This window comes from Oscarella lobularis, chromosome 20 (assembly GCF_947507565.1).
Source record: "Oscarella lobularis chromosome 20, ooOscLobu1.1, whole genome shotgun sequence".
In the NCBI taxonomy this organism is placed as follows: Eukaryota; Metazoa; Porifera; class Homoscleromorpha; order Homosclerophorida; family Oscarellidae; genus Oscarella; species Oscarella lobularis.
In genome coordinates this window covers 262,490-284,817 of record NC_089194.1, presented here as the reverse complement: position 1 = coordinate 284,817, position 22,328 = coordinate 262,490, and the positions used below count along the sequence as shown (strand labels likewise).

General features: G+C 43.7%; 2 protein-coding genes and 3 long non-coding RNA genes across 19 annotated transcripts; 2 read left to right on the top strand and 3 right to left on the bottom strand.

Annotated features, from left to right (window-relative positions):
• Positions 1-2,107: 2,107 nt before the first annotated feature.
• LOC136198829 (uncharacterized) lies at positions 2,108-3,461 on the bottom strand. Its single transcript, XR_010672880.1, has 3 exons — positions 3,051-3,461; positions 2,779-2,985; positions 2,108-2,731 (listed from the first exon to the last, which is right to left on the bottom strand). It is a non-coding gene; the product is annotated as an uncharacterized lncRNA (long non-coding RNA).
• Positions 3,462-4,076: 615 nt separating this feature from the next.
• Positions 4,077-6,521, bottom strand: LOC136199305 (uncharacterized). 11 transcript variants are annotated; one of them, XR_010673033.1, is made up of 11 exons: positions 6,268-6,521; positions 6,149-6,213; positions 6,019-6,058; positions 5,893-5,969; positions 5,696-5,726; positions 5,492-5,645; positions 5,313-5,412; positions 5,180-5,260; positions 4,960-5,047; positions 4,800-4,901; positions 4,077-4,735 (listed from the first exon to the last, which is right to left on the bottom strand). It is a non-coding gene; the product is annotated as an uncharacterized lncRNA (long non-coding RNA). The 11 variants fall into 11 exon arrangements; XR_010673028.1 differs by having other exon boundaries at positions 6,019-6,213; XR_010673032.1 differs by having other exon boundaries at positions 5,893-6,058.
• Positions 6,522-9,234: 2,713 nt separating this feature from the next.
• Positions 9,235-18,578, bottom strand: LOC136198841 (uncharacterized). Of its 4 annotated transcripts, none has more exons than XM_065988891.1 (25): positions 17,312-18,578; positions 17,042-17,250; positions 16,632-16,987; positions 16,123-16,382; positions 15,770-16,064; positions 15,434-15,711; positions 15,215-15,370; positions 15,124-15,164; positions 14,976-15,070; positions 14,620-14,917; positions 13,766-14,560; positions 13,554-13,601; positions 12,576-13,505; positions 12,324-12,522; positions 11,944-12,254; positions 11,733-11,884; positions 11,561-11,678; positions 11,408-11,500; positions 11,250-11,345; positions 10,954-11,196; positions 10,494-10,898; positions 10,260-10,445; positions 9,630-10,205; positions 9,461-9,581; positions 9,235-9,408 (listed from the first exon to the last, which is right to left on the bottom strand). In XM_065988891.1, exons 3-25 carry the CDS (start codon positions 16,755-16,757, stop codon positions 9,354-9,356), a joined length of 5,877 nt encoding a protein of 1,958 aa, XP_065844963.1. In that variant the 5' UTR covers positions 16,758-16,987; positions 17,042-17,250; positions 17,312-18,578; the 3' UTR covers positions 9,235-9,353. The 4 variants fall into 4 exon arrangements, with proteins under 4 accessions (XP_065844963.1, XP_065844964.1, XP_065844962.1 ...); XM_065988892.1 differs by having other exon boundaries at positions 16,632-16,795; XM_065988890.1 differs by having other exon boundaries at positions 16,632-17,250; positions 17,312-17,417; positions 17,498-18,578.
• On the top strand, positions 17,605-20,483 carry LOC136198842 (uncharacterized). 2 transcript variants are annotated; one of them, XM_065988893.1, is made up of 5 exons: positions 17,605-17,701; positions 17,756-19,682; positions 19,747-19,820; positions 19,871-19,932; positions 19,990-20,483. In XM_065988893.1, exons 2-5 carry the CDS (start codon positions 17,943-17,945, stop codon positions 20,283-20,285), a joined length of 2,172 nt encoding a protein of 723 aa, XP_065844965.1. In that variant the 5' UTR covers positions 17,605-17,701; positions 17,756-17,942; the 3' UTR covers positions 20,286-20,483. The 2 variants fall into 2 exon arrangements, with proteins under 2 accessions (XP_065844965.1, XP_065844966.1); XM_065988894.1 differs by having other exon boundaries at positions 17,607-19,682.
• A 531-nt stretch (positions 20,484-21,014) lies between these two features.
• Positions 21,015-22,311, top strand: LOC136198843 (uncharacterized). The gene is made up of 3 exons (XR_010672883.1): positions 21,015-21,366; positions 21,421-22,125; positions 22,201-22,311. It is a non-coding gene; the product is annotated as an uncharacterized lncRNA (long non-coding RNA).
• Positions 22,312-22,328: the final 17 nt, after the last annotated feature.

Here is a 22,328-nt window from a genome sequence, read left to right as displayed (position 1 = left end):
GCAGCTGCTCAGAATCTACAAGATTTTCTAAATCGTCCGTCTTGCTCCAGTCAGAAAATAGGTGTGAATGAGAATTTCATTGTGTTGAAATTCGAGCTCTTTTTTTTCAGATATCGCTTCCTCTTTTCCTCCTGATGATGCTATGCTTTCGGATTCGGAATGTCTGGAGTTTAAGATGACTGTCGCTAAAGTTGGAAACAATAATGGGAGTCTATTGGCCAATACCTAGGATATAAAGCCTATGAACTTACAGATCTTCCTCCCATGGATACAAACAGTAAAAGGCTTCGGTACCTAATTGATCTGTGGTCTCAGGAAAATGGGAGGAAGGCAAGTGTTGGCGAGCTGTTAAGAGTTTGCAAAAAAGCAGGAGTACCTCTCCCTTTAATCAAAGAGGAACATTCTAAAAGTCGATTTTCAAAGCATGTGACTGTGACAGGTCTAGCGTCAATGGACTTTGCTTCGTGAAGTTTCAGTTTGTGGGCTTGTATGATTATCGATTGAAAATTTTTTCATCGGTATCGTAAACCAGTTCGTGTTTCATCAGGTATGCTCTCGATCATCTATCGAGAAGCGTTGAAGAGAATCTTACCTATTGGCATGGACGACGATACCCTTGTCATCTTCAGCACTTCATCCGAAAAATCTGCAGAGGCTGCAACTGCTCTAGAGGAACGGATAGAAGAAGTACGGACAGAACGAATGAGGTCAGCTTCGGCTGATGAGCATCGTGACGACTACAATCTTTTTTCGAACTTGATTAAACCGTCACCGTGCAAGCCTAATTTTGGGGCGAAGATTCTCAATGTTGAGCTGGACGAAACACCTTGTCATTCAGATGCGTTCACTTCGTCTGCTTCAGCCTCTGCTTCTGGTGTTAGAGCAGAATCAGCAAAGGCTACATCCGCTGCTGAAGACAACTGTATCGAATCGGAGTCTGCATGTGCTTCGTACCTTTCCTCGTCGAGCATACCCAAGCAAGAGTCATCGCTTCCTGAATCGACGGATATGAATTGTTTTGGTACCTCTCTCAAAACAGTTCTAAAAGAAGAGCGAACCGAATTTCAATTGCCAAACTTCCCTTCTACGAGGTCTTGTTCTGAATCAACTAATCCTGCAGCTTCTGAGTTTTGTTTGAGCGAAGTCCCAGCTGCATCAAGTTGCCAAGAGAATAGGAAGAAAGAAATCGAAAGAGATTCTTCGTTTGCAACACGAACACAAGTCCAATTCCTTATCGGAGTCACCGCGTTTCCTGACCCAAATTCCCTTTCTCAGCTTGGGGAAAGTTATAGAAATCTACTCAGGAAGCATAGCTCACGAATGCGTAGACGTCATCATCACAGCGACCAATTAAGACCTCTTCCTCCAACCAGACGTACGTCGCCGCAATCGGTGGACATTCACTCGAACAGGAATGTCGTCAATACGTCAAAGACAATGGCTGCGTTTCAAGCGGACACACTGTCGTGACAGGCGGCGGAAATCTTCGATGCAAGCGCCCTCTTCACGCCATCGTCGCTTCGATCGACACTGAGGCAGGTCTTCGAGCACGCCTACGTCAATGTATCGACGACGTGGAGGCAATGTCTGCCAGATCCGTTGCTCTTCCTCTTCTATTCTCCGACACATATTTGTCTGTTGAAACGGGTTTCGCGATCACGGTGGAAGAGATTCAACGTCGATTTGAGGAGAAATGCTAGTCGTTCGTCTTGTCGACTCGAATCCGATGTTGATGAATGTCGACTGAGACGTTGTCTTTGAAGTCCGCTGAGCCATCTATGAGAATATTTGAATGGCGTTACTTGAACGACGACGATAGGTTTCAGCCTTTTTCTTTCGTCATCAATGCACAGTTTGAGAAATTTTTTGCTCAGGCAAAAGGCGATATGCAACTTCAAGTATCTGATGATGTCTACGACATGTTTTACGAGACGCACACGAACTTGGCATCAGGGCTTGTTCGACCCATTCGACGATGTCTAAAAGGTTCTCCTTGTCCAAACCCTGATGCCAAATGGTATTTTATTGACGAAATGAAAGCGCAGCAGCCGTACGACGTATCCTCGTCCTTTCGACTTGATAGCGCTTTTCGACGGAATTCGCGGTTGGTGTCCATTGACGTCGGTGCATTTTCCTATGAAATCGATTTCGTTTCGCTGACTGAGAAGGATGTGAGGACTGGTAAGAAAAAACGCATTGTCCGAGTGGACGTCGTCGATTTTTTGTCGCCTCCTCGTGGACCTACAATTAAGGAAGCGGCTGGAACGGGAATTTCTTCGTATTCCAAAAAGATGTTCTCGAAAGCGAAACCCGGAAGTAACCCGGAAGTAATGCAAAAGTAAAATATTACGTCCTCTCGGCGTCTCTGCGACGGGGGGACGACTCGCCCGCGTCCCCTGATGGACACGTGCTCCGGAGCCTCGGTTGACCCACGAAGCACGGGGTACGGCCTCTTTATCCTCGATTGGCCTCGGAGATAGCCTTGGGAGTGAAGCGTCCTCGGATGTGAGTCCGCCACCCATGTTATCCAAGGGGACCGCTATTTTGACCCACTGCGTCTCGCCATAGTGGGGAAGCCAACTCCATCGGCCCCTGCTAGAGAGGTACGGCCTCTTTTACCTCATTGGCCTCGGAGACCCTTGGGAGTGGATTTTGGACCGTTGGGAGGTCTCCACCGTGATTCCAAGGGATTCTGAAAAGCTCGGCATATTATTGGCTCAGGGTGGTAATCCTAAATCAATTAATGACTAAATTTCCTCACAAGAAAGAGCTACTCACGTCTAACGGAGAACATTGGCACTTTGAAGAGTCTACTTCTTCGAAAAGAAGAGCTTACACACTTGAAAAAAGCTCCGGAAAAATAAGAAATACACGCCACACCTCGATCGAGTCACACTTCGTATGCTGCGGCCTTCCCATTCTTCTGCACGAGCTTATATCGAACTGACTCCTCTACTCAAGATCGAACCCACCTGCTCTTTGTCACTAATATGAAAATATGAAAAATACATATAGACACAATAACTTTATGATAATGCAGTCTTTATTACATTCATCGATTTATCCGATGTACGCACGCACTACTATGGAGTTCTCTGGGCGAACTCTGGGCGAACTTTGCGTCGCCTAAAGGAGACTGCGTAATTTTTTGCGCATTAACGTGCGTATCTAGGTTTCGCGTTTTCCTGCTGTTCTACCTTTCGTCTCCGCTTCCTTTACGTCGGGCACATTCTTTGCGTCCATTATGTGTCGATGGAGCAATCGTAATGCTAATCCACGTCGGAAATTTTGCAAAGTCGGGATGGAGACCTTCTGCGGGGCCCCGACAAAATTCCTCGGTGTTTCTGCTCCTCCAAGTACGTTGTCTTGCTTCCTTCGAGACTCAATCACATTAGGTCACCCGTAAACCGAAGTCTCGAGTCACGTACGGACGACAGAACAGTTAATATGAACAGCACCGCCCGTATAGAGCTTATGCACAACGTCACGGAGCAATGGTAGCGCGCGCAACTGAGTGGCAGAAACGTAAGAGCGGCGTATGGCCGCACCCACAGAAACCCTCGTCGCAGCTTAACTGCGCTGAAGAAGGGTTTTGTACTTTTGTACAGTGAAGTTAATAACGCAACAGACATTTTAAAGCGTTCTTCGTTTTTCGGGGACCCTTTCGAAGTTTTCGCGTCTCAGCTCGTAGCAAACAAAACTTGTCGCTTGATTTAGAGGATGTAACATTAGAAACTTGAATTCGAACTGATAGTTGTCTGAAAGGGCGATTGGTTTAGCGTCTAAGGCGCAGTAAGCTACTTTTTCATCTGAATGAGCTAGTAAAGCCTTCAGAATTAGTGTTTTCACACCGGTAGGTACGCGAAAATGTTGAGCATGTCATTACACTACGCGGTGCTTAAAGTCGCTTCGCTAGAGAAACCTTCACGCGTTTCGCGGGTCTCTACACCGCGAAGCTCAAAAGCTCTTCGAAAACGCTTTAAATCGCGTCTAGCTACCGCGACACCTTTGGGCAATGATAATCTAACCTATTAGAAGCTGCCAAGGCAGCTAGGTTAGAACAAATGAGGCTTCGCTTAGATGCTACGGCCTTTTTTATTTTGAGTGGCACGCTTTCTGCCACTCAGAGGTCATGCACGTGATCAAGTGACGTCACCTGCATAAGCTCTATGAGAACCAAACCCCATTGGCGCAACACGTTACACGTAGAAAAACAAAACCTACAAAAAATTAGAAAAAAACAAACGGAAAACAAAAGCGTCAATATAAAAAGGCGAGTATCAAACAAAAACAAGGAATGATAAATAGTATTGGGTACGTCATGGATATCCTGTGCTTTTCAGTCTGTGCTTTAGTCCCATGGCTCACCCACTAGCTCTACCTTCTCTCCTCTATGCAATTTACCTTTGACCATTCTCTTCGCTGGACACATTTGGTACTCCTCGTCAGACTTCTGAATACCTTCCAATCTCGCTAAGCATTATGTAACTCAAGGCCTCTTTGAACTATCGAAGTCTTCAACCATTGCTAGGCCAAGACGCCGTTAACTGGACAAAGAACAACATGCTAGGTTGTTGGTCGTTTAGTTTTGCGTCGTGTTCTTCCGTCATCGTTGCTAAGGGCAACAGACCAGAGTCATTTGTCTTAGCGTTTCTGACGACGTTGTCATCTATAAGAAGAAACGACGACGTCATCTATAAAAGAGAGACCGTCTTCTTTCTTCCACTTCCTTTTTCTGGAAAAAAGAGAAAAGATTTTGAAATAGGTCCATTTGAGTTCGACCAGAATTTCTTTCACACATTGACTTGCTTTCTTGTGATGAGTTATGAGAACGTTGAAAGGTTTCTGAGGATTGTAAAGGCAGTAAAGAAAGGGGCAATGAAATGTCAAATTATTTGAGCCTGAAAAATAAGATTCAAATATTAAACAAGTAAATGCAATTGTATTAATTAATTTTACTTGATCCGCGAAATATTTTGATTGGCGTTCGTCCGTGCTTCGTTCCCTTGGAAATTCTTTTTTCAAGCCACTTCGACGGCCACTTACACTAAAAATACATTTTATTATTAGGCCATTAATTGCTTGGGGGCCCCGGTCGAGGATAACAAGAATGCATGCGTGCACGAGAAAAAACCGCGCGCCTTTATTTATTCTCTGGCTTAATTGCCTGGCGACGTACTGTTCGCTCCGATGAGCCGTCGATTTTCGTTCGCACGTCGTTTCGTCTCGCCGCCGCCGCGTCCACGCGCCTGCGAACACTCTATGAAAGCAGATTCGACGCCTGCATAGCGAATGAAACGCGTTTCGCTTACAGCTTCGGCGTAATCGAGAGGCGAGCGTGGATCGTGCGTGTTACGCGCGCATTCTCGCGCGATCTGCGCGTTCTAGCCACCCACGTGTTCTACCTAGTACCTGTTCACACGACGTCTGGCCAGGGATACTAGCTAGTATCCCTGGTCTGGCCATGATCTGACTTGAGTGCTTCACTTACTGCGTCGCAGTTCGTGGCAGCATAGATAATATAGCTTCGTTTGCCAAGTCGTCCCGAGGAATGAACTGGACACGTACGCGCTCGCGAGAGAGTAGAGTCAGTTTTGCGCACTGCGCGCAAAACTCTAGCTCGCTGGCTACGCGCGCGAGGCATGCTAATCATACATGAATGTACGAGCTTCAAGAACGGGGGTTAATTGCTTACCAACGGAGATTGGCGGGCTGTCCCAGGACGTCTAGGCATACAAAATCAGCAACTGGATATCAGTTCGTCGGCGAAGGCGTGCGCGTCGAGCGAGAGAAAATGAGCTCTGTCTTGCGCAAGCGAGGCGAGGACGAGAAAGGGGCCCCTCTTTAAGCTAGAGCTTTTGACGCTCTTTGAACGCAAATATGTATACTCACCTAACTTGAAACAAAAGCGACGTTAGATCTTTTCGCGTAGACGAGCTCAGTTTTGCGTTATGAGAAAATCAACGACGCTGCACTCGTCCACATAGTACAGACGCTCTCAAAAGACAATTGAATGACTTTCAACACGTGAAGTTTTGATATAAAGAAATCAACAACGCTGTGCTTTGCAAAACCACGTAGGTACGACATTCGAGAAAACATAAAGAGACTGATACAAGAAGACGGAGAGGAATAGGAGAAACCTTACATATGTCCCATAGCTCACATGGAACTGTTGTGCATGTCTGAGTCCACCCTGCTCTCCACCTGCAACTGAATAAGTCTTGGCACGGCTCTTCCTCTACCTCGTGCTCCTAGAGTCCTCACCAATTAATCAAACGATTTCAGGCGCGAAAAGCTATGTCCCGGCGTATTTTAGTGCAGTGAAGCACTTTGTGAGCAAATTGCGTAGAAGATTCTTCGACTCTGTTGGTGACGCGAGTCTCGTCGTTGTCCAAATAGCCTACACTCTAGCGATTGATTGCCTCCCGTCAGTCACGGGGCTTTTCTCGACTGCAGGTCTCAGAATGGACGGTGGAAGAGCAAGCAAAAGGCCTCCAAAGCCGACTTCACTTCGAACTAATCCGGGCATATCACGTGTTCTAAGACGTCACTATATCCGCTCTTATCGTGACAATCCGCCGTGTTCTAAACAAACGAATGCATGTACACTTCGTTTCTCTCTCCGTTTAAGCAGCGAAAGAGCTAGTTTATACAATAGCGGAATTTAGTTCGGGCGTGTCTATATGTCTATATGTCTATGTCAGTTTTCTGCTATATATAACGTATAACTTCATTAGCAGCGTTGAGACTCCATCCTTTTTCATTGACGAGATAAAGAAAAAGCTCGTCCGTTTTCTCAAATGACGAAAATTCGTTTTGAGCGGCCCAAACCTATAAATCAAAAGTTATTAGAGCAAGAAGGTTTATCAATTCTGTTACAATATCATTTGGTGACAAAATGTATCCATGTTTTTAGAGAAAGACCATTTTCTTCATTCTGTCAATGGAAGTGAAAAAGGCATGAAAATATGGCGTTCTATGGCGCTACAACAGGGTCAAAATGAATGAATGAATGAATGAATGAATGAATGAATGAATGAATGAATGAATGAATGAATGAATGAATGAATGAATGAATGAATGAATGAATGAATGAATGAATGAATGAAGAATGAATGAATGAATGAATGAATGAATGAATGAATGAATGAATGAATGAATGAATGAATGAATGAATGAATGAATGAATGAATGAATGAATGAATGAATGAATGAATGAATCGAACGAATGAATGAATGAATGAATGAATAAATGAATGAAGGAATGAATGAATGAATGAATGAATGAATAAATGAATGAAGGAATGAATGAATGAACGAATGATTCGAACGAACGAAGGAATGAATGAATGAATGAATGAATGAATGAATGAATGAATGAATGAATGAATGAATGAATGAATGAATGAATGAATGAATGAATGAATGAATGAATCGAACGAATGAATGAATGAATGAATGAATGAATAAATGAATGAAGGAATGAATGAATGAATGAATGATTCGAACGAACGAAGGAATGAATGAATGAATGAATGATTCGAACGAACGAAGGAATGAATGAATGAATGAATGAATGAATGAATGAATGAATGATACGTAATGAAGAAGGATTAAGAACAGGCTGGACAGAACTAGTTTGCCGGAAGTTGGTCGACCAATCAGAGACCAGTCAGCAGCATTCCAACTGCTCGTCTCTGATTCGCTAACAACCATAATCTGATTAACCGTTCAACGATTGGAATGCGGAACGGTAACGAAGTTACCTTTCCTACGCGACGGCGGTAAGTCCGAAGTCTGTCGACGAGGCTCTTTCTCAGCGCAACAACCGATCGGACGTTAGATAATTTGGACGTTAGATAATTAATATAAACACTGTTTGGACCATGTCGGGTATAGGTACGGAGGCGGGATACGCGTAATTCTGCCGTTTTTCTAGTGCCCGCCTCCTTATACCTCTCCTCTGTAGAGGCGGGGTCGGGCCCGCGTATTATAGCATTCCCACAGTCAACATCGATCTTACGACGATCACCAACGACCGTGGCTTAACCGCCCGTGACGGGGCCGCCACCGATACCAGTGAGGTTTGGGTTGGTGTAGGGTGGGTTAGATACAGGGGGAAAAACGCTTTCTAAGTCCGCACTGGGACGGAGGCGTGCCCTAGAAAAACGGCAAAAGTACGCGTATCGATCCCGATTCCGTACCCGATTCCGTACCTATACTCGACATGGTCCAAACAGTGTTAATATTAATTATCTAACGTCCGATCGGTTGTTGCAGTGCGCTGAGAAAGAGCCTCGTCGACAGACTTCGGACTTACCGCCGTCGCGTAGGCAGCGTAACTTCGTTACCTTTTCGCATTCCAATCGTTGAACGGTTAATCAGATTATGGTTGTTAGCGAAGCAGAGACGAGCAGTTGGAATGCTGCTGACTGGTCTCTGATTGGTCGACCAACTTCCGGCAAACTAGTTCTGTCCAGCCTGCTCTTAATCCTTCTTCATTACGTATCATTCATTCATTCATTCATTCATTCATTCATTCATTCATTCATTCGTTCGTTCGAATCATTCATTCATTCATTCATTCATTCATTCATTCATTCATTCATTCATTCATTCATTCATTCATTCATTCATTCATTCATTCATTCATTCATTTATTCATTCGTTCGTTCGAATCATTCATTCATTCCTTCATTCATTTATTCATTCATTCATTCATTCATTCATTCGTTCGATTCATTCATTCATTCCTTCATTCATTCCTTCATTCATTTATTCATTCATTCATTCATTCATTCGTTCGATTCATTCATTCATTCATTCATTCATTCATTCATTCATTCATTCATTCGTTCGTTCGATTCATTCATTCATTCATTCATTCATTCATTCCTTCATTCATTTATTCATTCATTCATTCATTCATTCGTTCGATTCATTCATTCATTCATTCATTCATTCATTCATTCATTCATTCATTTTGACCCTGTTGTAGCGCCATAGCGTTCAGCGTGCTGCGAGAACCCAACCGTAAACCTGCTCCTGTACCAATATAGCTCAGTGTTATATGCTCCGTTATATGTACTCTTTAGTTCTAATATTTATCCGCGGTAATGTGGGTAATGTAACATTCATAATGTCTACTTGCAACTGCTTATAGTGAAGGTCAATACTAGCGCTATATTGGCTCGACTCCTGACGCAGTCGTTGATGGCAATGGCATAAGAAAGCGCAAATGCAGAGTATATTGCAGACACTGAATCAGCCAAAAAGCAAACACCAAGTAGCTAGCGCAAGTGACACAAAATAATCAGAAAAGATAGGGGTACTTCGTGATTCATAAAACTTCAAACGCTTGACGTTGAAGTTCCGGACTTGGCGTTAGTGTTTGAAATGCTCAAACTGAAAAAGAAAACATGGTAAAAAACGCTCCCCAAGTTTCAGACAAAACTACCCGTAGTCTTCTCCTTTCTTTTTCTTCCTAAAAGCTAAAACAACTACAATGAGAATTACACCAAGTACAGCAAGGACAATAGCAGAAGAAGAGACAGGAATCCAAATAGCAACACCAGACTCTAGAATAGTGATGCATTATTGCCTGAATAAGAACGAACATTTCAAACCTTCGTTGGAGCAAACCGTCTTGTCACAAAGTCTTCCCGCGAAGCCTTCATCGCACGAGCAGACGTTAGGATCGGTGCAGCGACCATGACCAGAACAGTTGTCAGAACAAACAGGTAAAGAGCAATCGGAACCGCTGTAGCCTTCGTCACAGAAACATTTACCTGGAGCAGCGCACTGCCCCTTGCCACTACAGTTACCGGGACACAAAAGAGTCGAGCAGTCGGCAGCGGTGTATCCTGTAAAGCACGTGCAACTGCTAGGGCCAGTGCAGATTCCGTGGCCCGAACAGCTCCCAGGGCACACAACCTGAGAGCAGTCAGAACCGGAGTAAAAATCGAAGCAAGAGCACTCGCTAGGATTCACACAGATTCCATTGCCGGAACAGTTATTAGAGCAGAGCGGAATTGAGCAGTCGAAACCGGAGTAATTGATTGAGCATGAGCAGACGTTCGGAGCAGAGCAAACGCCGTGGCCTGAGCAATTGCTAAGAGAGGTGCATATCGGTTCAGTGCAAAGAGAACCGGTCCAACCCATATGGCAAAAGCAGGTCCATTTATCAAGGCAAACGCCGTTAACTAAAAAAGATCAAAATTAATTAATACTATTTCAGCGGCTTTGATATTGTTCACCTTTATTTTCACACAAATCACCGAAGTAGCCCAAATTACAATCACAGATGCCTGGCCCCACACATTTTCCGCGACCGTTGCATTGGAGTAAATTATTTCCTGAAAAACAGGTAGGAACGTCGCACGCGGGACCAGTCCAGTCAGTGCTGCAATTGCACGAATCATAATCAGAGCATACTCCATTTCCTACAAAAAGTAACAGAAAATTTGATTGCCAATGATTATAATGTCTACCTGAACAATAGTTAAACGTTTCACATGATGGCTGACTACAGTCTTGTCCTGTCCATCCAGAATTGCACTCGCAAAAATATGCATCCTTGCATTTTCCTTGCCCTGAGCAGCCGCCCGGGCACAAAGGATAAAGGCAAGACGCACCAGCATATCCATCATAGCACGAGCACCTAGTAGGAGATAAACAGATTCCATTTCCGCTGCAATTTCCAAGAGAAGGACATTCGATTTTTGAAGAACAATTAGGCAATGAGTAACCATCGTTGCATCTGCACTGATTCGGACTGACACACACCCCATTTGACGAGCATTTTCCAACATCGTGGCATGTTGGAACGCTGCAGCTGCTTCCCGCAAATCCCGCAAAGCAATCACAAGTTCCATTTGCATTGCACTGACCGTTACCTAAATGGGAGAACGACCATTCAATCAAAGAGCGAATATAGACAAATCTTTGTACCAGAACAATTTTGCAAGTTTTTACAAGTGGGAACAGAACAATCATCTCCTCCCCAGTTAGGATCGCATAAGCATTTATCGTCTTCGAGACAAACCCCGTGACCCGAGCAGCGATTAGGCACAGAACAGACGATCTTTTTATCACAACTAAGCCCGGTGTAGCCTGGACTACAAAGGCATTCATCGACTCCTGTGCAACGGCCGTTACGAGAGGAAGTACAATTAGCCACTCCTGAGCATGTAGCTGTGCATAAACAAAATAAACCAGAAGGAATTTACTGATGCATATGAACTCGCCTTTAGTGCATAGTTTTTGATTAATAACGTAACCGAGAAGGCATTCACAAAAGCCTTCCCTACATCTGCTGTTTTCTGGGCAATCGTCGCAACCGCCTATATGTGTAGTGCGTTAGAGCAACACACTAACAAAAATACATCATGCACGTAAACCTAACCTCGACTGCAATCATTGCCCTTCCAAAGGCCAGAGCAATGACAAGTTCCGTTGTCGCAATCGCCGCGATTATGACAGTCGTTAGGACATTTTCCTTGCAATAACGACATACAGAGTTACAACTTGACTTCAGCTTGGCATAACGCGTCATTACCAAGGTCAAAAGCACTTTGATCAGCAAAAGACACGTCTTCTGTTACCACAATGTCTAGGACACAGTCGTTGAAAAATTCATTTGCCAAGCCTTTAGCTTTACACTGTACTTTTGCATTCTAAATGTAAAATAATGTTAGAATCATTACTGACGTCTAAATTGCAAAGCAAACATAAATTGCCCAAGCGCTGTAACTTGAAAGATCATATTGAGGTAAATGATAGGAAACAAAATAATCTGAAGACTTGAGGTCCGCAGGATAAAAGTTTGAGCTGTTCCAAGACCACTTAGCACCGGCAGTAACAGGCAAAGATTTGACTCGCCCTAAAAAAACGCTCTATATTAATAAAATAAAATAAATAAATTATAAACTAATGCCTAACAGGAATCGCCAAAAGATGAGGAATTTTGATGAACGACTCCAGTTGAACCAGTCATGTCATTATCGACATTACCGTCAAATATTCCACAAAGTCCTGTGGTTTTATGCAGAAGAGAAACAGAGGCACCCACGGCAAAACTAAGATACTGACGACGTAGCTTTCGGCTATAGGCAGCTTCAACTGTAAGAGTCTCTCCGTTGCGAAATTGAAAGCGATAAGTATAACTTGCTGAAAAGTTAGACGACAAAGTTATACCTGCAGCAACGACTGTTTTGTTACCCGAAGAGAGCGACTGTAACCTGCGATTGATTCTGCACACACAAAAACGCAAGGTTTCAAAGCATACTGATTAATTAAGCAATCGCAAAGCTTATACGTACCGCAGTGCAGGAGGTCTATTCTTTCCTGACGCATCCCTAATAGAAACAATTGTTACGACTTTTCCGTCCGCGTTTACCGAAACCGCTCCAAGTAAAGATGTTCTTCCGTATTGAAAAAAAGCGAGTTGGTACCCGAAATCATTCTCGCGGCTTATGCAGCCCCAAAATACTCCTACGCCAAAATAGTCATACTCTAGTCCTGTAAGAGATAGTACCTGAAGTACTTATGAATTGCAAAAAGTGAAAACCTACCATCTAATGTGCGAAGATGAGGATCACCAAATACAAAAGCAGGTAGAAATTCTTCGCAGCACTGACCTTGCCATCGAAAAAAGCATTCGCATTTGTTTGAACCGTCTTTCTGTCGATTACACAAACCGAAATCGCCACAATAATTGGCACAACCGCAGTCAAGCATATTGCATGCTTCGCCAGTGAATCCCTTTTCGCAGATACAAGTGCGGCAATCAGTGGCCGGGTCTCTTTGACCGTGTACACAACCTTCGTCAGATTTCGGTTCCTTACGTCTTAGTTGATCGGAAAATTTCTTGGTACCTTCCTTAGGAAGATCAGGCAATTCATCATCGCTTGTTTTCGTAGCGCCTCTTCCGTTATAGCAATAATACCATCGAAGACCTAATTCGCACACCTCAATGTCAATTTCAGGTGAGCAGTCGCTGTTGTATTCGACAATAGTTTTTTTACCGCACCTCTTCTTTAACATTTTTTTTGTGCTACTGGCGGATAAACCAAGTTTCAGCCGAGCGAATAGAACGTTGACTAAAGGATTAAACAAATCTTCAGGCATCGTTTTTGTTAAATCAAGACCCATCTTCTTTTTGATTACGTCTGTCCGTTTTCTAAACACCTTCTGGTGGAATCTATTCTTAAAGTCGCAGTAAAACGACAAATCAACCTGCCATATTCCTAGCCCTCCAGTCTTTTTATACTTTTTCAAAACTTTTCCGTCTTCTGAGCAATACGGCGGGAGAAATTGCGTTTTAGGTCGAAAAGTATTATCGTCTCTTCCGAATTTAGACTCGACAGAGGCAATATCCATTAGAAAGTCATCTTCATCAGGACTTAAGTCCACAAGTAGCTCACTAGAAAGTCGAATAGCCTCTTTTATAGCTCCTATGGTTGCCAATTTTGAATCCAACAGGTTCATTAAAGCAAGCCCATCTGAAAACAAAATACCGTAGTAAAAGACGTAAAAAAGGTAGCACTTACCGCATCGAAAAGAGTTAAAAGGCAAAATTTTGTCTTCGCTTTGACTGTCTAGAGTAAAACGAGTCAAGTATTTAGGAAACGTGCGAGATAGGTTAAAGAAAGCTCCTTATAGAAATAACCTAATCTGAAGCCTGCTTAAAAAAGATTTTTAACAAAATTTCAACTTTCCACGTCGTCAAAACTTTTTGATTAACATGAGAAGAACATCTTACCTCTCCTGCTCCTTCCACTTCCTTGAAATAACGGCCTTCTTTTCTCGTTGGCAAGCAAGGGAAAACCAAAAGGACATTTTTCTTCATTCCAAGTAGGACAAAAATCTGGGTTTTCTCGGTTATAACAGCTTCCATAGTTTTCACAAAAGGCTTTAGATACTTCGCAGTACTGAAAGCTTCCAGGTCCTTTAGCCGCCAGACGTTGATCATGGAGACAATCATCACAGTCTAAGAGCAAAACGTGATCAGAACAGGAAGCGGCAAATGGGTCATAGCCATCGCTGACAACAATTTGACAGTTGTAATATAAATAGGACTGACAAACTGCGTTTGAATCAGATGGACCCCCTCCACTACCAGAGAGGCATCGCTGAGTAGAATCACACCATCCGCATCCGATAACTTTCGTGCATGCGTCACAGGAGCTGTGCACTGAGCACTTATCCACAGAACAAGCTGGTCCTCCCCATCTTGAAAAGCAGAGACAGATGTTTGGTTGTACGCATTCGCCGTGATTAGAGCAGCTAGCGTAATTGTAGCAAGCGGGTTCCGAACACGATGCACCCAGCCAACCAAATCTGCAGCTGCATAGATTACCCAAGCAAACACCATTACCGCTGCAATTATTTGGACAGCTGCCATTGCCGTTCGGTAGATAGCAAGTGTGTTTGTTTGGAGCCAGAAGTTCTCCGGGCGGACAGCTGCAAAAGTAGGAGCCGTTTTCTCTTTTACTGCAAAACATCTGACATGATCCTCTTCCTCCGTTGGAAACACATGGATCATTGTTGACTTTTCCTGTTAACGAAAACATACAACTGCATAGGTTTAAGTTAAACTTTTAAAAGAACGTTTACCTGCTGTGAAAATCCACGTTTTCTCGGCAACTCCTCTAAATGGGGCACCGGACTGACCACAAGCCTGCAAACCAACGACAACCCCGTAGTCTAACGTGATAAAGTGTATCACATCTGGAACTAGTCCAACTTCAGAAGACAGATAAAATGTTAGTTTTCTGTCTTTCACAAGCACTGCTGGAGAGACAGATGAATCCAATGTAGCTAGAAGCCTTGAAGACGCCGATCGTAAGTCATTAGTCGCTGTAACGTTGGTGCTGTATAGCCGTATGTATTTTGAAACCGTAGGCCGTTTGATCTTGAATCGAGAACAACAATTTGGAGATTAGAATAAACAAACAAAGTTTGGAAAGTACCTCTTGATTGAAAGCTATTGAGAACTTTTTTTGATAAACGTTTACTAATTCGTTGTAGGGGCTAAAAGTTCCTCTAACAAAGTCAGGGGGGTCAGCTATTAGAAACCGGCGTAAAACGGACATCGTGACATGTAATAACTTTCTTTACCTCCTGCTAATAACGTTATACAACGAAGGTTTGTAGAAATTCTATTTAAAACATCAGAAAAAAATCTTAGCGTACAGCAGCATTTAATTACCCGTTGATGTCTGACACACTAAAACAAAAGGTGTGTGCGCCGCTTTGAGACAAATTCGGCGTCCAGTTTACATCGAAATACTTGTTAGGATGAGATCCTAACACTTGCGAACAGCGTTGAAGGCCCAAAGGAGCGATTAGCGTCACTTCACCAACACTAGAAATATAACGTTCATATCTGTACCGCATAAGAATTATTTGAACTGCGCAGGTAACTTGCCTTGCACCAGCATCCTCGACCACCTCAATTCTGGCAGAATAAGTTTCGTTTGGTAACAGCGTCACGCATTCACCTTCAGATATTGTGGAATCGGCAAAACGAACACCAGCTCCACACTTCGTTCCGTTAGCCTTTGCTGTTACATTAATAAGAAACTGAAGAGGTACTTGACTTAAAGGAGCTGCAGACACAAATGCGGGATCACCGAAGTCCTCAAGCGTTAGAGCCACTGCATACACGCCAAGAGTAGACGCCGAAAAATGTAGCACGCAAGGGTTCTAAAACAATCTTAAATAATATTGATAAGTCTAAATTAAATTATATGAAGCAGCTCACAGGATCAAGTGTGGACAGCGGTAAGCTGCCACAAACGTCTCCGCACTCGTCGAATCCTTTTGCCCAACGGCATTTAACGGTGTCGCCATCTGGGTCATTGGTTAGCACTGGAAGAGAGTAAGAACAATGCTGCTGAAGCCGTAATACAGGAGACGTTGCAGATATCGGCGAAGAATTGACTTTCTTTGTGTCGCGGCGAACCGCCAAATTTACTGACGTGGCAATGACGTAATGAGGACCCATCCCCATCTTTGTTACTCCAATTAAATCGTCAATCCAAGCTTGTCCAACAAACCTTAATTAAAATAGCTTCAGTGGTACAAACTCAGTATGACTATCCATGAACAGTTTACCTCACGGTGAAAGGCCCATTTCCACGAAATTCTTTTACAAACGTATTCTCTCCTTGCGTCCAATCTTCAAGTGCACTGTAACCAGTACAGTACATTTGCGTGCGCCCAAGAAACTTAGAAAAGTAGTCCTCGCAACCGGTTTCGCAAGTCCATTCATGGTCATCTCCAATTAGTTGACGAGACGATATCGTAGAATTGTCACAAAAATAATTGCCTGATACGAATGTTCTTCTCCAAGCCAATTTGAAAGAAAACTCAACCTACAGAAAAGAAAAAGGTGACACTCTTGGCGGCTCCAACTGCAGAGTGCTTCGCAATAAAAGAGTCAAAGGTATCGCAATCGGCCGCCAGGTTAAAAAGAGCGAACAATTAACAGATGGCTTTGCATGCAGGCTCTCCTCGTGAAGCCAGTTTTTAATAAACAGGCACACTGCCCTACACATAATGCGCGTAGCAATTCCTCTAGAAACAGGCCGTTCTCTTCCTAACGTTTATCTGTTGTAGCGAACCTTTTTCGGAATTTTAGTGTCCGCTTTCCACGAAATAGTTCCTCCGCGAAAATGTGTACCGGAAACACCACAGCAAAGTATCAACAAAGACAGAAAATAAGGCGCAAGGTGACGTGTACGAGACATTCTATAGGCGCGGGAAGCCAATTAGCCTTTGAAAGTGCCTGTAAAACAAAAAAAAACAGAAGCAAGAAAGAACTGGCGTGGCACTTGTTTATTAGACTAATGAGATTACATTAGCACGCCTACCTGCTCAAACAATAATCACCCGTATATAAAAGCTGCAGCAGAAAAAATGCTTACAGCGTAAAATTTGTCTAACAGTAAGAGGGAAAAAATATTGAAAGAAACGGCAACTACGTAATAGTAAATTATATATATTTAGTTAAAAGGACCATTGGCATTAGTACCAGGTATACAAGGTCGAGACGTCAATTGAGGCTTTAGTTCCATATGAATACGACGTCAAAGAAAACGTGAAGAGCTCAATACAAAACGGAGGAGAATAGGAGGAACTCTTTATGTTTTAGTTCATATGGAGTTGCTGACAAAGCATATGTGCAGTGATGATACCGATGCTGTCTTGATGTTTTCTGTGTCACAATATGACCGTTCATCCCTATGGCAAAATCTAATACTGTCTAGCTGACTTCACGTACGCCTACACTACATGCCCTCACCTAGCTGGCACTGAGATCGGCATGCACTTCGCCGTGGAAGAAATAGCGTAGCAAATAGCAGTTTTCGGCTTTCACGGAGCGCTTCTCGACTTTGGGGGTGAGGATCCTTGGTGAGGAAGCCGGGGCGAACATACGGGAGGTTAGAAAGAAACCAGCGTCATTGGCTCATTCGAGCAAGAGTTCTACCCTTTTCGCCAGTAAAACGGCGAGGGAAACCGAGTGAGAACGCATTCGATTGCTGACAAAGGCAACGATTGCCGCGATAGGAGCGGATTCGGACGCGATCGGTTGAACTGTTTATATCCCGGATAAGTTCAACACAATGGGAAAAAAGTCGAGTTCGCCAGCGTTTCGATTGCTTTTCACCCGCATCAGAGGATGAGCAACAATGTAAAAGCGTTTAGTGAAAGCCGAAAACTGCTAGTCGCTTCCCTATTTCCGCAGCGACGAGCCATGACATTCACGCGACCGGCATCATCATCGACTTAGCGTCGAGTAGCTCCGTTTGGGACGTATTGTATTTTTAGTAAAATGCTACACGAGCTTTATGCTGCTTAGCGCAAGTTGATCGAGCATCGCAATACTCATTACATAATTGAACTGGGATATTCCCTTCTTTCTCCTAGGGGGGATGTCCCCGAACCTTATGCGGGGCGAGTCCCCAAAGCCCCAGTCACTTTCGCAGCTAGAGACGGCAGAAGAAACAATGCCTGCTACTTTATCCAAAGCGAAGAATGCACCGTTCTTCAATGCCAAGAAGCACACCTTCTCCGACAACTTCAAGACTCTTCCCCATAAAGGAAAGTGCCTTATAGGCGTAAAGATCGAACTGATTGGCAACGAGAAACGTCCCATACTCATCTTTGAAGACGCTCGTGTTGACGAAATCGAATCTCCGACAGAAGCCGAATTCGCTGGCGTACTGCGAAGCATCTTTTACAACAATACCCGACCAAAATTCGTTTTTCAATCTATTCTTCATCCTAATCCTTTCTCAGGACGTCAGTACTGCCGCTATTCTCCCTCGTGGATGCGCGGAACTCACCTCGGCAAGCTTACCATCGAAGCCGACGTTTGGATGAAGTTGCTCGCAAGCAACATTAAACCCGTACGCGGGGACGACGGCGAAATAACATTCGTACCGTGGAATGAGAATACTTGCCTCAATGACGGAATAAAGACTTGGCACGATTTCAGGTCTGTTCACTCTTCTGGGTCGATATTTCTGGAATGCAAAGAAGTCGAAGTGTGTGAAACAGACGATGGACTTCTTTTTCCGACTGATCCAATTATGCAAATTAAGTCGAAGGCGTCGCCCAAGTTTGGGGACTACCTCTCTTCTATATACGACGACGTTGTTGCTGACGGGGCAATTGTTTTTGAAAGAGTTCGCGAGCTACCCAAAATGATTGTCATTGCCGAGTGGCTTAAAAAGAAAGGCGTCGAAATTGACGACGAGTGGCTTTGGGAACAGACGCAGCCCCATCCAAGTGCCGTACCGGAAACATTCCAATCCGTCAAGTCTTCAGTTGAACCGCTTCGATCACTACGGCGTGCAACAAGGCGACAGATATTGAAAAGCAAAATCTGCACCTTGGCACAGATTTGGTCGCCTTGCAAGAAAGAAAAAGTCATTGTAGGTCCTTACGGACCGATTCATCTCGACGCAAAATGCAAAGTTTTGAATCACTTGCGGCACAATGATCAACATAAAGTTCATGCTGTCATAGAAGCCTACGTTGCCGGAACGTCTGTGCTTCTTTATGAGCTTCCCGTAACAGTCCTTGCTTCCTCCAACGACGAAGACATTGATTGGGTTTACGGAGGGCTTCCAGAGATACCAATTGATCGAAGTCCGTTTATTCCTGACGTGGCATCTTGGTCAGAGTTACACGAACAGTCGATTGATCCTTTCTGCAGCGTTTTCGTCTCGAAGAGGCACGAAGAGAGTGCGGACGTTATCAGACGTGGTTGGAATGGCGGCTGTAGTATGGAATCATTTGATACTAAACGTGTCGGAGAAAGAGAGAGAGAGTGCCGCCGACCTGTTAAGTTGCCGTTACCTATGGATTTTTCTTCATCTACCGGAGTCAATTCTAAAGAAAAAGACACCGTCTCTGATTTGTTTCAAGCTAGTGGCGCTGGAAATCCACTTTCTTGCAAGAGTGAATCTAAATGCGGTTTAGCCAAAGTGCCTGCCGACACCGACGACGCCCCGCTTAAGAGTTGCGTGTATTTGAGCCAACCCGGTTTGCCACAACCCGGTTTTCCACTCGCTTGGTCAACGAAGTTTGACATAAAAGAAATTTTGTCTGCTTTGAATAATCCATTTGCTGCGACATTACTTCAATACGCTGCATTGAACGGAAAGGTAGATGCCAATGTAAAATAGCGTTGTCCTTTTGTGCATCATCTTCTTTGCTTTCAACGTTTAGGAGAAGCCACAAGCGATTTTGAACGATGAAGGTTATTTGCCTTTGACATCCGAAAAGAAATCTGACCAAAATAAGTAATGGCTAAATTTAAGTTTAAACTGAATGTGTTTATTGATAGTTTTAGATCTGTTGACGAATTTGTCCTAACAAATAATTTACCGAATGTTAGGCATCAATCAGCATCAGGTACAGAAAACATCGAAAATTTTTTATACATGTTATCTTTTTTTATTTTTAATACAGTGCAGTTTCCGAGCAATACTGACGATGTAACGGATAATGTTCTAAAAGCCTGTGCTCTTGTCGGTGCATCTAAGTGGGCTGTGCTGGCAAGTTTTCTTTTAGAAGATCATGAAATTCAAGAGATCAAAGAAAAGAGTGAAAATTATAAGGTTCGTCTGTTGGATGTTCTCAAGAGCTGGGCAAGGAAGGAACCGTTCCAACCGACAGTGGACAAGCTGTTGAAATGGTGTAAAGAGGCGGGAGTATGCAAGAGAGAGATCGTGAAAAAATATGAGACTCTTTTTGCTCAGTGTTAAGCCAGTTAATGAAATGGCCATTTTTTTGCATCTAGATATTAATAATCTACGCCTGCATTATTTTATTTTCTGTGCATGCTCGTGTCTTTGTTATTGAATAGTGCACTGCAGGTGGTGACACATCTATCTTTTTATTAATACTGTGCTGTACAGTAGTGTAGTCGAAAAATTTATTAGATATGAATACACAGCCATAGAGACTATGAAATCACTCCTGCCGTCAAAGAATCGGCTATACCCTAATGGTGGCGTCCTCCTTTGTTTGCGTCATTGATGAAACGTCATTTAGCACTCGGTGAAAGCTCACAAAAACACAACTCCATTTGAATGAGTGAGCCAGCTAGTATCTCAAGGCTATCTGCAGCATGCATTAAAGCTCATGAACCAATTCACACTAAAATACGCCAAGAGGGAGCTTCTCGCGCCACAAGTCGATTCCGCCGGTCGCGCGACACTAGTGTAGCAGTAGGTGGTGGAGGGCAGTAACTAATTATCTACGTTCGTCCCTATATGGAGAGAATTTCACTTCTACATCGATCCATATGCTCTACTAGGCCTATATTTCGTCCGTTCTTGAAGGAGAGACGTAGCGAGTAGCTGTCACGGTGCGCTTCTCGACTTTGGGTGAGGAAACGCTTCACCGGGAAGATGGAAGAACAATCGATATACGGGAGGTCGGCAAGGAACCGGCGTCATTTGCTCCTTCGAGCAGGGTTTGCACTTTCTTCGCCGGTTAAACGGCAAGAGAAACCGAGTGAGAAAGCATTCGATCGCCGAGAACACCGACGATTGCTGCGATGGGAACGGATTCGGATCGATCGCGATAAAGTGTGGATATCCCGGATAATTTGAAACAGAATTCGAGTTCCCTGGCTTTTCGATTTCTTTTCACTCATCTGTGATAATGCATTCAAGCCCTGCAGTGTAAAAGCGTTCAGTGAAAGACGAAAACTGCCAGTCGCTTCGCTGTTTCTCCGTCGACGACACTCACGCCACCGTTACCATCGACTTAGCGACGATTTGCTGCATCTCGGACGTATTAAAAGACTATACGGGCTTAGCGTAAGTTGGGAGCGTGAAGGTAGAGACTAAATTTAGTATCAGCCAGTGAGACACATTTACCATTTTTTCATAGGAACATAGCGGCTAGAGTGCACGTGCGCCTTCCTAAACAGCATCATATGATCTAAAAGAGAGGAAGAATTTCTTCTATTTGTCGAATTCTACCCGTATGGGGATCTTAGGTGTACTTTGAAATATTTTCGTGAGGGATTCAAACATCAATTGAGTGAGGGCGTCAGCGGGTATTAGGAAAGAAAGCCGAGTGTAGCTTGGAACCAACTGAGGTGATTATTCAGAGGAAAGAGAAGAAAAATAAACGCACGTCATCCACTGATAATTTATTTAGTCATTCTATTGTCTCTTTGTGTTTCTAGAGCGTCTGCTTGTGGCAGTGGTAGTAGCTGTGATAGGGCGTCCAAATCGAAATTGAAACCGGGGATCAGCTAGTTAACGCTACTGTAGTTCCCAAGAAGAAAGGATACTCCCTCGTGTATTACTTTCATCTGTAAATATTGATGCGGTTTCATCCACTAAACTTGTGGGAGGAAAGCTGTCGTCTCTTTCACTCAGAAGGCACTTACAGCTAAGTCCAAAGAGGTTTTGACAGCTTATCTTTGTCAGTATAGTAATTGAAGAGGGGTCAACAGCGATACAGAAATAATCAAAAAATCAGCAGCTATGCCAAGGTTCGTTGCATAGCTGCGCTCGAGAAGGTCACCAAGTTTGTCAGCATTCAAAACTAGAAGAAAGTTCCAGACGATTTGCAGAAAAACGAGAGGTACCGCAACCAAAATTGCCATAATAAGAGTCCATCCAAGTCGACTTCGAAACTGGGTTTCTTTCGCTTTTGTAGTGCAGTAGACGACGATGACAACGGTCAAGTATAAAACAATTACAACAATCACAATTGCAGCGTAGAAGCTAAGAAGTATGAGGTCTCTGCGCGCAGCAGCTTTGTCATCTGATGGGCCATATCGTATG

Coding starts and splice junctions, on each gene's coding strand:
- LOC136198841 (XM_065988889.1), bottom strand. CDS start 16,757: ATGTCTCGTACACGTCACCTTGCGCCTTATTTTCTGTCTTTGTTGATA. Junction 14,561..14,619: donor AACGTGGATTTTCACAGCAG/GTAAACGTTCTT, acceptor TTTCGTTAACAG/GAAAAGTCAACAATGATCCA. Junction 11,197..11,249: donor TCAAAAACTATGCACTAAAG/GCGAGTTCATAT, acceptor GTTTATGCACAG/CTACATGCTCAGGAGTGGCT.
- LOC136198842 (XM_065988893.1), top strand. CDS start 17,943: ATGTCCCCGAACCTTATGCGGGGCGAGTCCCCAAAGCCCCAGTCACTT. Junction 19,683..19,746: donor ACGCTGCATTGAACGGAAAG/GTAGATGCCAAT, acceptor TTCAACGTTTAG/GAGAAGCCACAAGCGATTTT. Junction 19,821..19,870: donor AAGAAATCTGACCAAAATAA/GTAATGGCTAAA, acceptor TGATAGTTTTAG/ATCTGTTGACGAATTTGTCC.